The sequence below is a fragment of the Gobio gobio genome (genome assembly GCF_949357685.1).
Source record: "Gobio gobio genome assembly, chromosome: 22".
Lineage (NCBI taxonomy): Eukaryota > Metazoa > Chordata > Actinopteri > Cypriniformes > Gobionidae > Gobio > Gobio gobio.
This window is the reverse complement of record NC_137118.1, coordinates 28,213,292-28,226,741: the sequence shown is the minus strand read 5'-3', so window position 1 is coordinate 28,226,741 and position 13,450 is coordinate 28,213,292. Positions and strand designations below refer to the sequence as shown.

At 45.2% G+C, this 13,450-nt stretch overlaps 1 protein-coding gene across 1 annotated transcript in view; it reads right to left on the bottom strand.

The window, feature by feature from the left end:
- The window catches only part of fbn2a (fibrillin 2a), a gene marked incomplete at its 5' end in the record, with an annotated part of 230,050 nt that overhangs the window by 90,019 nt on the left and 126,581 nt on the right, over positions 1-13,450 (bottom strand). The window contains one exon of the mRNA XM_079803998.1: positions 1,928-1,996. Coding sequence (XP_079660124.1) covers positions 1,928-1,996 — 69 coding nt within the window. The remainder of the gene's footprint in view (positions 1-1,927; positions 1,997-13,450) is intronic.

Genomic DNA, 13,450 nt, shown 5'->3' with positions numbered 1-13,450 from the left:
CAGAAAAACATCCTTCATGAAATTAAAGATTTCTTATTAAATAAAGATGAATACACTGATCATGCATAACATTATGACCACCGTCCTAATATTGTGTTGGTCCCCCTTTTGCTGCCAAAACAGCCCTGACCCATAACTTCTTGAGCAATTTGAGCTACAGTAGCTCGTCTGTTTAATAGGACCACACTGGCCAGCCTTTGCTTCCCACGTGCATCAATGAGCCTTGGCCAGCCATGACCCTGAAGGCAGTTCACCACAGTTCCTTCCCTGGACCACTTTTGAAAGATACTGACCACTGCAGACCAGGAACCCCCCACAAGAGCTGCAGTTTTGGAGATGCTTTGACCCAGCTGTCTAGCCATCACAATTTGGCCCTTGTCAAACTCGCTCTAATCCTTAAGTTTGTCCATTTTTCCTGCTTCTAACACATCAACTTTGAGGACAAAATGTTCACTTGCTGCCTAATATATCCAACCCACTAACAGGTGCCGTGATGAAGAGATAATAAGTGTTATTCACTTCACCTGTCAGTGAACCTGTCACCTGTACATATATGCTTATAATATGTCTACACACTTTAGATTAGGTTGCAATTCTCACTATTAACCAACTATTAACGATAAGTTTTCAATAACTATTACTGCTTATTAATAGTTAGTAAGGTAGTTGTTAAGTTTAGGTATGGGGTAGGATTAAGAGATGTAGAATATGGTCATGCAGAATAAAGCATTAATATGTGCTTTATAAGTACTAATAAACAGCAAATATCCTAGTAATATGCATGCTAATAAGCAACAAGAGATTTTAGTGAGATTTGGACCCTAAACTAAAGAGTTAGTTATTTAATATATTCTGGCCCTAAATGGTCCTGTGATGGGCTGGTCATCTGTCCAGGGTGCTTTCCAGCAGATACAGCCCACGACACTGGGACAGGCTCCAGCAGACTAAGCACTAAACGATTTAGCTCCCTAGTACTTGAGCGAGCTCTAAACGCATAATAGTCCATTACATCTATTGTGATTTCAAAATTCTGGCCAGTTGATTATACCCAGGATATCAAAATAAACTGCAGACGGTAGATCCTTTTCATATTTAGTACCCAAACTCCTAGCCTTGTTCGGGAAGCAGACACACTCAGTTTAAATCTAGATTAAAAACACATTTCTTTAACCTGGCATACACATAATAACACATCATCACATTTCTATAATTTAAATTAGTCTGCATAAATTAGGTCAAATGGAACCGAAAACACTTCCTACAACACCTGATGGACTTGTTACGTCATAAGAAGAATGGCATCTACACTTATATTAGTCTCTCTGTTTCATCCAATAATTTTTTAATAAACAAATCTGCACCTAATATTTTTATTATATAGTAACCATTTAAAAATACTATACTATGAATAGTCACTCTACTGTGTGTCATGTCTAACAACACACCACCGCTCAAAATAATTAATTGGTTTGAGTAGAGACAACTCAAATTAAACAAATTAGTTCAAACAAATGAACTTTCTTTTTCTTTTGAATTGTCAAAACTGACACATTTTAAGTAATCTGAATTGTTTGTTTGATTCTGAGTTTAATGAACTTGTTTCTTTTAATGTAGACAAACATTCTATTTTGTTTTTCGATTTCTATTTCCCAGCATGCTTTGCCATGAAACTCAAAAGAGACAGTAAATGCCAAAATTAAGTGTTATAATATGATTTTTTGTGTGCAAGATTAACGTTAAGTGGGAGATTTAGTAGTGTTTAATGTTTTGTTATGCTAGTTTAGAAGAGTTTCTGTAATCACAAAATAGTACAGCCACTATTACCTTTATTGCTTATGTATTTTCTATAAATTCACAGGAAATAATTAGCCATTTTAGAGTGTATGTTCAGCGGTGTATAGTGATGGTTTAATAACGGGTTGATTACCTTCCAGGATGATGGTGATGGGGTTGGGTTTGAACCCCTCTCCTCCAGGACACAGTGTGTTATACTCCGCTAGAGACACATGATATGGTTATCAGCCAACTTTATCATTCACATTCATCAATATTTTTTTATATGCTGGGACGATATGAAAGAACTTATGAATGTTATTGCCACAAAAAAAGATAAATTAAAGATTAATTAATTATACTGAAAGTACAATAACAACATAATTACAGAATAATAAAAACAGGGTAGTTTAAAAATCTGCCTTTAAATGGCTAAATTATAGTATTGTAATTTTAAAGTATTGTAAAAAAGAAGTATTGTCATTGGACTCCAGTATCTCTGCGAACCTGCCGACCATAAACAGTTAGGACAATGGATGGATGGATTAAACCCTCACTATTGTCATGTTAAGAATTTAATGATTGCAGTATTGATATATTGCTGTACTGAAGTCTAAAGATTGAATTATTGAAGTGTTGTAGCATTAAAGTATTGGAGTATCATTATGTTGAGGTAACAATGTACAGTGTTGTAGTACTGGACTATTGCAGCATTAAACTGTGGAAATATTGCACTACTGAAGCATTGATATAAGCATTGTAATAAAAGGAGGCAAGGCAACCAGCTTAATGCGTCCGCACTGGCATTTTCCTTCCCTACTCTGTATACTATGCGATATTGATAGGCAGACAATGTCAGTGCACACCTCTGGATACGGGCCGACGCCATGGAAGGAATGCTCTTATGCTCACTGAACAGGCTCATCAATGGCTTATGGTCCGTGAAAACTGTGAAGGGACGGCCATAGAGATTCACAGCAAATACAATGGCCAAGCCTTCTTTGTCTAGTTGAGAATACCCCTTTTCTACTTTCGTAAGCGTCCTGGATGCAAATGCAATGGGTTTCTCTGATGCCCTCCTCCATCACATGCGACAGTACTGCCCCAATGCCATATGGAGAGGCATCACATGACACTGTAAGCTCTTTCTCAGGGTCAAAATGGACTGACACGCTTGCTGACTGCAGCAGATTTTTGACTTTGGTGAAGGCAACCGTTTGCGCCGCTCCCTATTTCCACTGGCAATTATGATGCAATAACTGGTACAACAGAGCTAGCTGTCACAGACACGTCAGGTTCCACCCTCCACCAATCACAGCGCACTCCTTCCCCAGAGTACTGATCACCATCACCTGCACCTCATCACCACACTCATCACCAGCACTACAAGACTCACAACCACACAGCACTCCACGTCCGGTCTCGTTCGCATATACTTCAGGCTATGCTTACCTCAAGGACTCTACTACTGATACTTACCTGTCTCCAGCGTGTCTCCTTCCTTCCGTGTTCCTTGTCTGCTGTGTGGGTGTGTTCCTGTCCGTCCCTCAGTACTCCAGCGATCTACAGTCTCCAACGATCTCCAGTCTCCAGCGACCTCCAGGCTCCAGCGTCCTTCCATCTACAAAACAAAAGACAGTAACTCTCTCTCTCTCGTATCACCTTCTAATCTACCAACAACCGGTTTACTCACCTGCTCCACAACACCTGCTCTACTGTGGTCTAATAAACTACCCTTACCTGTTAACATCTGTGTCTGCCTCCTGTGTACTTGTAACAGAAGACCGGACCAAACCGAAGACCCAGTATGAGCCAACCGGATCCATTCCAGGAATTGGTAGATGCGCTTCGGCGTACATTTCCTCCACAACCCACTCCAGTTACTGTTTATTCACCTGCACCAGCGAACACTAACCCATCTGTCAACAACCCTCCTTCACTACCTCCGTATGCTAGTCCCATGGCCAAACCGGCGCCCTACTCAGGAGCGGCGGAGAATTGCAGCGGCTTCCTGCTGCAATGCACACTGGTCCTGGAGATGCAGCCGCACTTGTACCCGAGCGACACTTCCAAGATCGCCTTCATTATCTCTCAGCTCAGCGGCAAAGCATTAATGTGGGCCGATTCCATCTGGTCACAACAGGGTGCGGTAACGCAATCATACGCAGCGTTTATTTCCCACTTCCGGGAAGTGTTTGGAAAACCGATCACAGATTCTTCAGCTGGTGAGAAACTTTCAACCTGGTCTCATTGTGAAAATGTACCTCTGGCAACGTTTTTGCAAACGCCAAAATACGTACCAATATGTACATATCTCTGCAGTTTCAAAGTGAAATGAACACTAGAGGCAGTAAAACAGCAAGCACTTTTTATCGTTTTTTTTTCCCATGTAAATGAATACATTTTGGAGTTTGCGTCACTTAATCTGCTCCATATGCTCGGCTTTTTTTATATAATAAGTTTGCTCAGTAGCTCAGCTGGTACAGATTTGTACTCGTAATAATGAAAGCTCAGGTACGAATCCCGTGAAAGGCAAGTCATGATAAAAGAGCTCAAAGATGAGTTCACAGAAGCTAACAAGACATGGTTACTATTGTATTTTTGTCACATTTGCTTTTGTTAACACTATCGGTTAGGTTTAGGGTTTAGTGTAGGTGTACGTTAAAAAAACAATGTCACAAAACGTCAGATTGACGCTCATCTGTTCCGGGAAAAAAACGAAGCTTTTGGCGGCACCCAGAGGACATATCACTTTGAAACTGCAGTGATATGTACATATTGGTACGTATTTTGGGGTTTGCAAAAACGTTGCCAGAGGTACATTTTCGCAATGAGACCAGGCTGGAAACTTTATAATTTAAAACAGGGATCCATGTCTATTTACGATTATGCTTTGCAATTCAGAACGCTTGCAGCAGTCAGCGGATGGAATGAACAGGCGCTGATAACAACATTTCGGCAAGGATTGGAACCTCGGGTACGGCTGCATCTCGCTGCATGCGAGGACTGCATCGGCCTTGAGAAGTTCATCCAGCATTCCATTCGCTGCGCCACTCGCATGCAGGCGTGCATCCAAGAGCACCAGGACCAGTATCCCTTCAACGTGCCCTTCCGCCGATCCGAACCCGTCAGCACCCCAGAACCAGAAAGCCTTCACCACCGCTCCCCTACTAGTCCATCCAGACCCGGAAAGGCCCTTCGTCGTGGAGGTGGATGCTTCCACAACCGGAGTGGGAGCGGTGTTATCGCAGCAGCAGGGGACGCCCAGTAGACTCCATCCATGCGCATTCTTCTCCCGCAAGCTCAGCCCGGCGGAAGTCAACTACTCCATCGGTGACAGGGAACTCCTTGCAGTCAAGCTTGCCTTGGAAGAGTGGAGGCATTGGTTGGAGGGAGCCAAACATGCGTTCCTGGTGCTAACAGATCACCAGTATGAGTATCTTCGATCAGCCAAGAGACTAAACCCCAGACAAGCCCTTTGGGCTATGTTTTACTCCCGTTTCAATTACACCATCTCCTATCGTCCCGGTACCAAGAATCTTAAAGCTGATGCTCTCTCCCGTCTGCATGCTCCTGACGAACAGACCGAAGAACCAGAACCCATTATTCCAAGCTCCCTCATCGTAAGTCCTATTACCTGGTCCGAGGAAACCATCCCCTCCTCCAATGCCTCCACGAACCCTCCGCCGGGCTGTCCACCTGGCTTGCTGTACCTCACTCGGACACGACGCACTCCCACCATTCACTCGGCTCACACGTCACTTGGTACTGGTCACCCGGGGGTCAATGAAACCCTCTCGTTGCTAAAAGAACGCTTCTGGTGGCCAGGGATGGCTAAGGATGTCAGAAGGTACGTGCAGGGCTGTAGGGAGTGTGCCATTTCCAAGTCTCCGCGTCATCTTCCAGCTGGTAAACTCCTTCCTCTGCCCGTTCCAGAACACCCATGGTCACACCTAGGAGTAGATTTCAGCACTGACCTGCCGGTCTCAGACGGTAATACCACAATTCTAGTAGTGGTAGATTGTTTCTCTAAATCTTGTCGTCTGATCCCACTCCCAGGTCTGCCTACTGCCATGGAAACAGCTGAGACACTCTTCAACCAAGTTTTTAGATACTTCGGAGTACCAGAGGACATTGTATCAGACAGAGGTCCCTAGTTCATATCCAGAGTATGGAGATCGTTCTTCTCACTCCTAGGTGTGGCCGTTAGCCTGACGTCGGGGTATCATCCACAGTCAAACGGGCAGACGGAAAGGAAGGTACAGGAAATTGGCCGCTTCCTACGTACCTTCTGTCATGACCACCAGGACTCTTGGAACCAGTTCCTGGGTTGGGCCGAGTACGCCCAAAACTCTCTGAGACAGTCGACCACAGGACTCACCCCGTTCCAGTGCGTACTCGGCTTTCAACCTCCACTGTTCCCCTGGGATGGGGAACCCTCCGACGTTCCTGCAGTGGACTACTGGTTCCGAGAGAGCGAGAGGGTCTGGGACTCAGCCCACCATCAGTTGCAACGGGCCCTGCGCAGACGCAGGATGGTAGCTGATCTCCGACGTTCTGACACCCCTGTCTTCCAGCCTGGTCAGCTGGTGTGGCTATCTACCAGAGATATCAGAATGCGTCTGCCTTGCAAAAAGCTGAGTCCCAGGTTCATTGGCCCATTCCCCATCACCAAGCAGGTCAATCCAGTCACCTATCAACTCCGTCTGCCACAAGGGTATCGTATACATCCCACTTTCCATGTCTCACTGCTGAAAGCTCACCACCCCTCTGTTTCTCCAACAGGACCTGACGTAGTTCCCGCCGAACCCCCCCTTCCACTCATCCTGGAGGACGGTACGGCCTACAAGGTCAATGAGATCTTGAACTCCCGACGTCGTGGTGGTCAGCTGGAATATCTAGTGGATTGGGAAGGATATGGTCCCGAGGAACGCTCCTGGGTCCCAAGGAACGACATTTTAGATCCCAGTTTACTCCAGACCTTTCACGACAGTCATCCTGAGAAGCCAGCTCCGCGGGGTAGAGGACGTCCACCACGGCGTCGGGGTTCTCGGCCCTCTCGAGCGGGCCGTGGAGGGGGGGGTACTGTCACAGACACGTCAGGTTCCACCCTACACCAATCACAGCGCACTCCTTCCCCAGAGTACTGATCACCATCACCTGCACCTCATAACCACACTCATCACCAGCACTACAAGACACACAACCACACAGCACTCCACGTTCGGTCTCGTTCACATATACTTCAGGCTATGCTTACCTCAAGGACTCTACTACTGATACTTACCTGTCTCCAGCGTGTCTCCTTCCTTCCGTGTTCCTTGTCTGCTGTGTGGGTGTGTTCCTGTCCGTCCCTCAGTACTCCAGCGATCTACAGTCTCCAACGATCTCCAGTCTCCAGCGACCTCCAGGCTCCAGCGTCCTTCCATCTACAAAACAAAAGACAATAACTCTCTCTCTCTCGTATCACCTTCTAATCTACCAACAACCGGTTTACTCACCTGCTCCACAACACCTGCTCTACTGTGGTCTAATAAACTACCCTTACCTGTTAACATCTGTGTCTGCCTCCTGTGTACTTGTAACACTAGCACAGTTGATAGATAACTCCGATCTTTCGAATATTCCTATTTAATAATTGTTTAATTGACACGTCATCCTCTATAAACCCGTCTGCGGCGTGTTGCCTCTGATCTTTCGATCTTTTCGATTTTGATCTAATATGACCTCTGACCTGTAAAGTTGCCAGAATAATAATCATACACTGTTTGTTAATTGGCCAGAGGAGAACTGGCACCCCAACTGAGCCTGGTTTCTCCCAAGGTTTATTTTTCTCCATTATGCCACGTGATGGAGTTTTGGTTCCTTGCCACTGTGGCCTTTGGCTTGGCTTGCTCAGTTGGGGACACTAAATTTTCAACTAAATATCCAAATAAATCTAATTAGTAAAATAAATTAACTATGTAAACTAAATTACTGATTTGTCCACATTGTCACTATATGATAATTGAAATGAGCTGATGACGTCACCGTTTTCCCCAGAGCGGCTGTACAGCCGAATCAAATTATGTTGCATTATTTTCCTGTTTAACACTGTGAAGCTGCTTTGAAACAATCTGCATTGTAAAAAGTGCTATATAAATAAAGTTGACTTGATAGATCAGGCAAGAACTTCCCATAATAAGTTACCATGCCCAGGAATGACTTAAGCTCTGACACATTTCCTGGCTTGGGGGCGTCATTTGGCTCAGACTTTTTCTGGCATTGGATAGAGGCCCTGGGCTGATATTTGATGTCCAAGGTAGGTTACACTCTCTGCCTGGAACGTACATTTGCATTGTTTTAGCCGCAGCCCTGCATCTCACATCCTCTTGTGCACCTGGTCCAGATTACTGAGGTGCTCCTTTTCTGTTTTCCCTGTGACCAGAATGTCGTCGAGGTACACTGCCACATGTGGGGACCGGGCTGGCCCGGGCTGGACACCACCCCAAACACCAGCCGGTTATATTTAAACAGCCCTTTGTGAGTGTTAATCGTGACATATTGCTTTGACTCCTCGTCCAGCAACAACTGCTGATAGGCATGACTCATATCAAGCTTTGCCTCCAGCAAGCATTGAGAACAAGTCCTCCACCCTTGGAATGGAGTATGCCTCCACCTTCGCTGCCTGATTGATTGTCAGCTTATAGTCTCCACAAATGCGGACTGTACCATCCTCTTTCAGCACAGGAACGATTGGGGCTGCCCAATTAGAAAACTGAATTGACTCAATGACACCCAGCTGCTGCAGCCTTTCAAGCTCCTTTTCCACTTTCCACTTCATTGCATATGGGACAAACCAGGGTTTAAAGAATCATTGGGCATGTATCATTGGGCTCCACACAAAGTTTCACTGTGGTGCCCCTCAGGGTGCCCAGTTCATCCTTAAACACTTCTGGATACCTCGCAACCACGTTCCTTGCACAAAGTCCTTTAATGAGCCTAATCTCACCCCAGTTTAACTGAATTTTACAGAGCCAATCCCGTCCCAGCAGGCTTGGGCATTTTCCTTTGACCATGAGCAAGTAAGCTTCAGCCGCCTGACTGCCATAAGGCGATGTTCACTTTCACTGCACCCACTACTGGAATAATCTCTCCAGTATACGTTCTCACTTTAACAGAAGACTCACATAATGTTGGTGTCTGATCATTAGTCCATAACGTTTAGTTATTGCCCATAACCCATTAGTTTCCTCACTGATGATCGATGCTGAAGCTCCCATGTCTATTTCCATCTTAAGGCCTGCTCCATTAACTTGAATTGTCGCATAAAGTGGGTCTAAACGAGTTTCCCTCAAGTTAAACATTGAATAGGAACAGGTCTCCTCTGGTTCAGTCTCCACAATGTGATGTGATCTTGAGTGAGGTTTACCCCCATCCTTTGAGTTTTTCATTTTAGATTTGCTACCTCTGCATTTCTTTGCCAAATTATCCGTCTTGCCACAATTATGGCACACTGTGTCTTTGAATTTACAATCACTTGCTAAATCATCATTGAGCTCCCCCACATCTGTAACATTCCACTGCTTTCACTTTAACAGCTTTAGTCACATGAAACACATCACTCTTCGCACTGCCACTTGCTTTTTGAATATCTTTTGCATGTAGTGCTACCGACTCCATATCTTGTGCGATTTCCACTGCTTTTGTAAAGGTGAGCTGCGCTTTCCCTAGCAGTCTGCACTGAATTACATTATCATTAATTCCACACACGAGATGATCACGCAGTATGTCCTCCAGTACAGCCTCAAACTCGCAATGTTCAGACAGCTGATGCAGCTCAGTCACAAACTTTGAAATAGAGTCTCCAAACTTACGAAAATGGCTGTGGAACTTAAAACGCTGCACAATCACTGAAGGTTTCGGGCTGTGGTGGTTCTGAATAAGGTTGATTAAATCTTTGTAAGCCAACTCTCCCAGCTTTCGCGGTGTTGCCAAGTTCCTCATGAGCTTATAAGTCTTTGCTCCGCATACACTCAACAAGATAGAATGCTTCTTATCTTCATCCGCGATCTCATTCACAGCGAAAAAATGCTCCAGACGCTCCGTACACTCCAGCCAGTCACCATTTTCTTCCACAAACTCCCCCACAGTTCCGAACATCTGCATTTTGTCAATATAAACCATGCGTGCAGGGCTTCTCACTCATGCCAACCTATATGTTTCGTCAGCAGAAGTGCGTTGTTTATCCTCGTCGCCAAAATGTAATAAATGGAGGCCAGGCAGTGGTTAACAGAACTGTGAAAGCTGTACTCTGTCACTCTTTTCAGCATATCAACAACGAACATGTACATTACTCCACAGTCACTTCTTCTCTATACAACGCATACGCACGCCCTTAAAGGGGCCGCATAACATAAACTAATACCTTTCTTAAAGGTACAATAACCCCTTATATAACAAGCATTGACAGTATTATAGGCAGAAATGCCTTGCAGGTATTCCTACCTGTGCTTACAACTAGTTAGTTTGGATTACCAGTTACTACACTGAACAGTGCAGTTGACTACCAGGAAAGTCTGGTTGTATGCCAGGGAAGACTGGCTGCAGCAGGAAAGACTGTACTAGGAGTGGCAGGGCTAGTTACCCTACCCACTCGTCTGTGGAGCAACAAGCTTCAATGACTAGCAGCTACAAGCAAAACAAAGAGTGGCGGGATGGAAGATGAACCAAATAGGACAGATAACACGTTATCGATTTGCATGACAACGACGAATGAGCAAAGGATCCTAAGAGAATGCAGTTGCGGGTGGTCCAAAAGTACAACATATCTGGGTCTATGAAATTCACCAGGGTAAGGCAAAATGTGGCTGCAGCAGCCAGGTGCAAGCTTGCACCGCAGCAGTAGGGTCAGACAAGGAGGAACCATAGCCTGGTTGAGCACCACAATGCTATGGATCCACCAGTGCATCTGGAGATGATAGCCTAATTATTTACACAAAGAGAACCGCTCCTGACCACTCAGTCAAGTCACCTTTATTTATTTAGCGCTTTTTACAATGGTGATTGTTTCAAAACAGCATCACAGTGTTAAAAAGGAAAATAATGCAACAGAATTTAATTCGACTGTACAGCCACTCTGGAGAAAACAGTGATATCATCCAGCTCAGTTCAATAATCATATAGTGTCAATGCGGGCAGATCAGTAATATAGTTGAATATTTAGTGTCCCAGACCTCCTTCCCACATGCCTGCATATGGAGAGGAGCAAGATCTGCCTACCCAGCAGGACTCACACCAACCACCGCAAGTCTCCAAATGTGATCAACAAACCAAAACGCTGTGCAGGGAACCCACAGGAAATACACCTAGGAAACCAGTCTCGAAAATCTAAGTCAAATGGCCAAAATCCAGTGACAAACAGGAATGAAGAAGCTTTGACCAGAGCCTACACACAGTCCTCCAGAACTCGATATCGAAAAGAGGCAGTATAACTGCCAAACTGAACCTCTTTGGAGACATCGTCTATGTAGAAGGCAAATGGAGATTTGGAGAACTGCTACAGAGAAAGACTCCTCTCAAACAGAGTGGGAGACAGGAAAGGGAAATCCTGCAGTTGGTAAAGGAACATTGTCTCCTCCATAAAGCATGGAGGAAGGCCATGGATAACAAGAAGGAGGGCTTGAAGAACTTGTGGGGTCAAATTAGAGCTAGACTCACAAACCTGAGGCGAGCAGAGAGAATCAGGAAATGTAGAAGCCGTAAGGAGAAAGCATGGTCTAGCTTCTTCTGTGACCCTGTTGTGTGCCGAGGCTTATTGGAGGAGAAGAAGAACGGGGCGATGCACACCACTGAACAGGAGTAAGAGAATTACATCAAGATGCAGATTAGCGACAGCTTGAGAGAAAGCACACTTGGCCCGCTGGGGCATGTCCCTCACCCAACAGAGCCGTCCACGCAGTTAAACACCACTCCTACAAAGTGGTTGGAAGTTAAATAGGTTGTGGAGCGAGCAAGAGTAGCCTCAGCAGCTGGACCAAATAGCATACTTTACAAGGTCTATAAGAACTGCCCCATGGTCCTGAATCTGTTGTAGAAACTGATGGGTGTTGCCTGGAAATCCAAAGCTATCCCACCAGCATGGAACAGAACGGTCACCACCTTCATCCCAAAAGAAAAGGACTCCCACAACATCAGCCAGTTCAGAGGCATCGCTCTCCTGAACGTGGAAGGGAAGATCTTCTTTTCGGTGATGGAAAAACTAATAACCAATTACCTCCTGGCAAATAACTATATTGACACCAGTTGCCAGAAGGCAGGCGTTCCAGGATTCCCCGGCTGCGTAGAGCATTTTGCAATGACATGGAAATGGGTCTGTTCCCTACCAGCTTATCAATTTTACTCTCGACTTCTTCCAAGTCCCCTCAAGTAACCGGAGCATCATTAATAGCTACTTCAACAACTTCTACATCTGCTATACATCCATGGAAATTTCAACTGGGGGGCATCGGCTGGAAAAAGGGATAGCAATGGGGTGCTCCATCTCCTCCATCCTTTTCATAGTAGCCTTTGAAATGATCTTCATTGGTCAGCGACTCCTGGCTATACATGGATGATGTTACCACCCTTCCCCAGACAGCAGCATGTAGCACCAGGCTGCTGAAAAGGCTTGAGGAACTATTAAACTGGCCCAGGATGAAGATAAAACCAGCCAAGTCACGCAGTCTCTCGATGGCCTGGAAAAGATTGACCAAAGCTTGTTACCTGGCAAAATAAAGGTCTGGTGTTACCAGTTTACCTTGTACCATTGCTTGGTGTGGCCCCTCCACTGTGTGACATCACCTTATCAGCAGTCCAGAAAATGGACTCAAAGGCTAACAACTATATCCAGAATTGGCTGGCCCTTCACCAATGTCTGTCAAACATAGCCCTGTTTGGAAGAAACACCTTGAGGCTCCCAATGAAATCCATCAGCTTGGGCTACAAGCTGGAGAAGGTGAGGCTGGTATTCGAGGTGAAAGACCCACCGGATCCGGCAGTGCAAAACACCAAGGCCCAAGTGCAGATATAAGGCCCAATATGGCAGGGCAGCTTTGGCTGGGGAACATCACCTAAGATGTGGAGCAAAGTCTCAAAGGCAGAGAGGAAAAAAATGGTGATCTCTGAAGTTGTAAGGGGAGGAAGAGGAGGGCTAAAAAATCAAAGCCGTGAGCCAATGCCAGCAAGGGTGGCTGCCATCGTCGGGGTCGTGACATGGGCCAATTTGTGGAGTATGCCTCAGGCAAGGCTGAGCTTCCTAATCAGGGAAACGTACAACATCCTCCCAAGCCCCCAGAATCTGCACCTCTGGTATGGCTCAGAGGAGATCGCCAACTTTGTGGCCATCAGAACCCCAGCTTACAGCACATCCTGTCCAGCTGCTAAATGGCACTGACCCAAGGACGTTATGGATTCCTTGCCACTGTAGCTAATTAGCTCAAAGGGGAAATATGAATAATTATTCATAACTCATTATGATTAATTATGAATATTTGAATCAGTTAATGAGATTAACTTGATTAACTAGTTAATTAGCTACATTAACATTACAATCAATCAATCAGTTCATCTTGTGAACACTCAGTATTGATTATTAATTAATTCTAAGAAAAGGGTATTTTTCATGGCCACAGAAAAATAATTCTTCCTTTGCATTTAC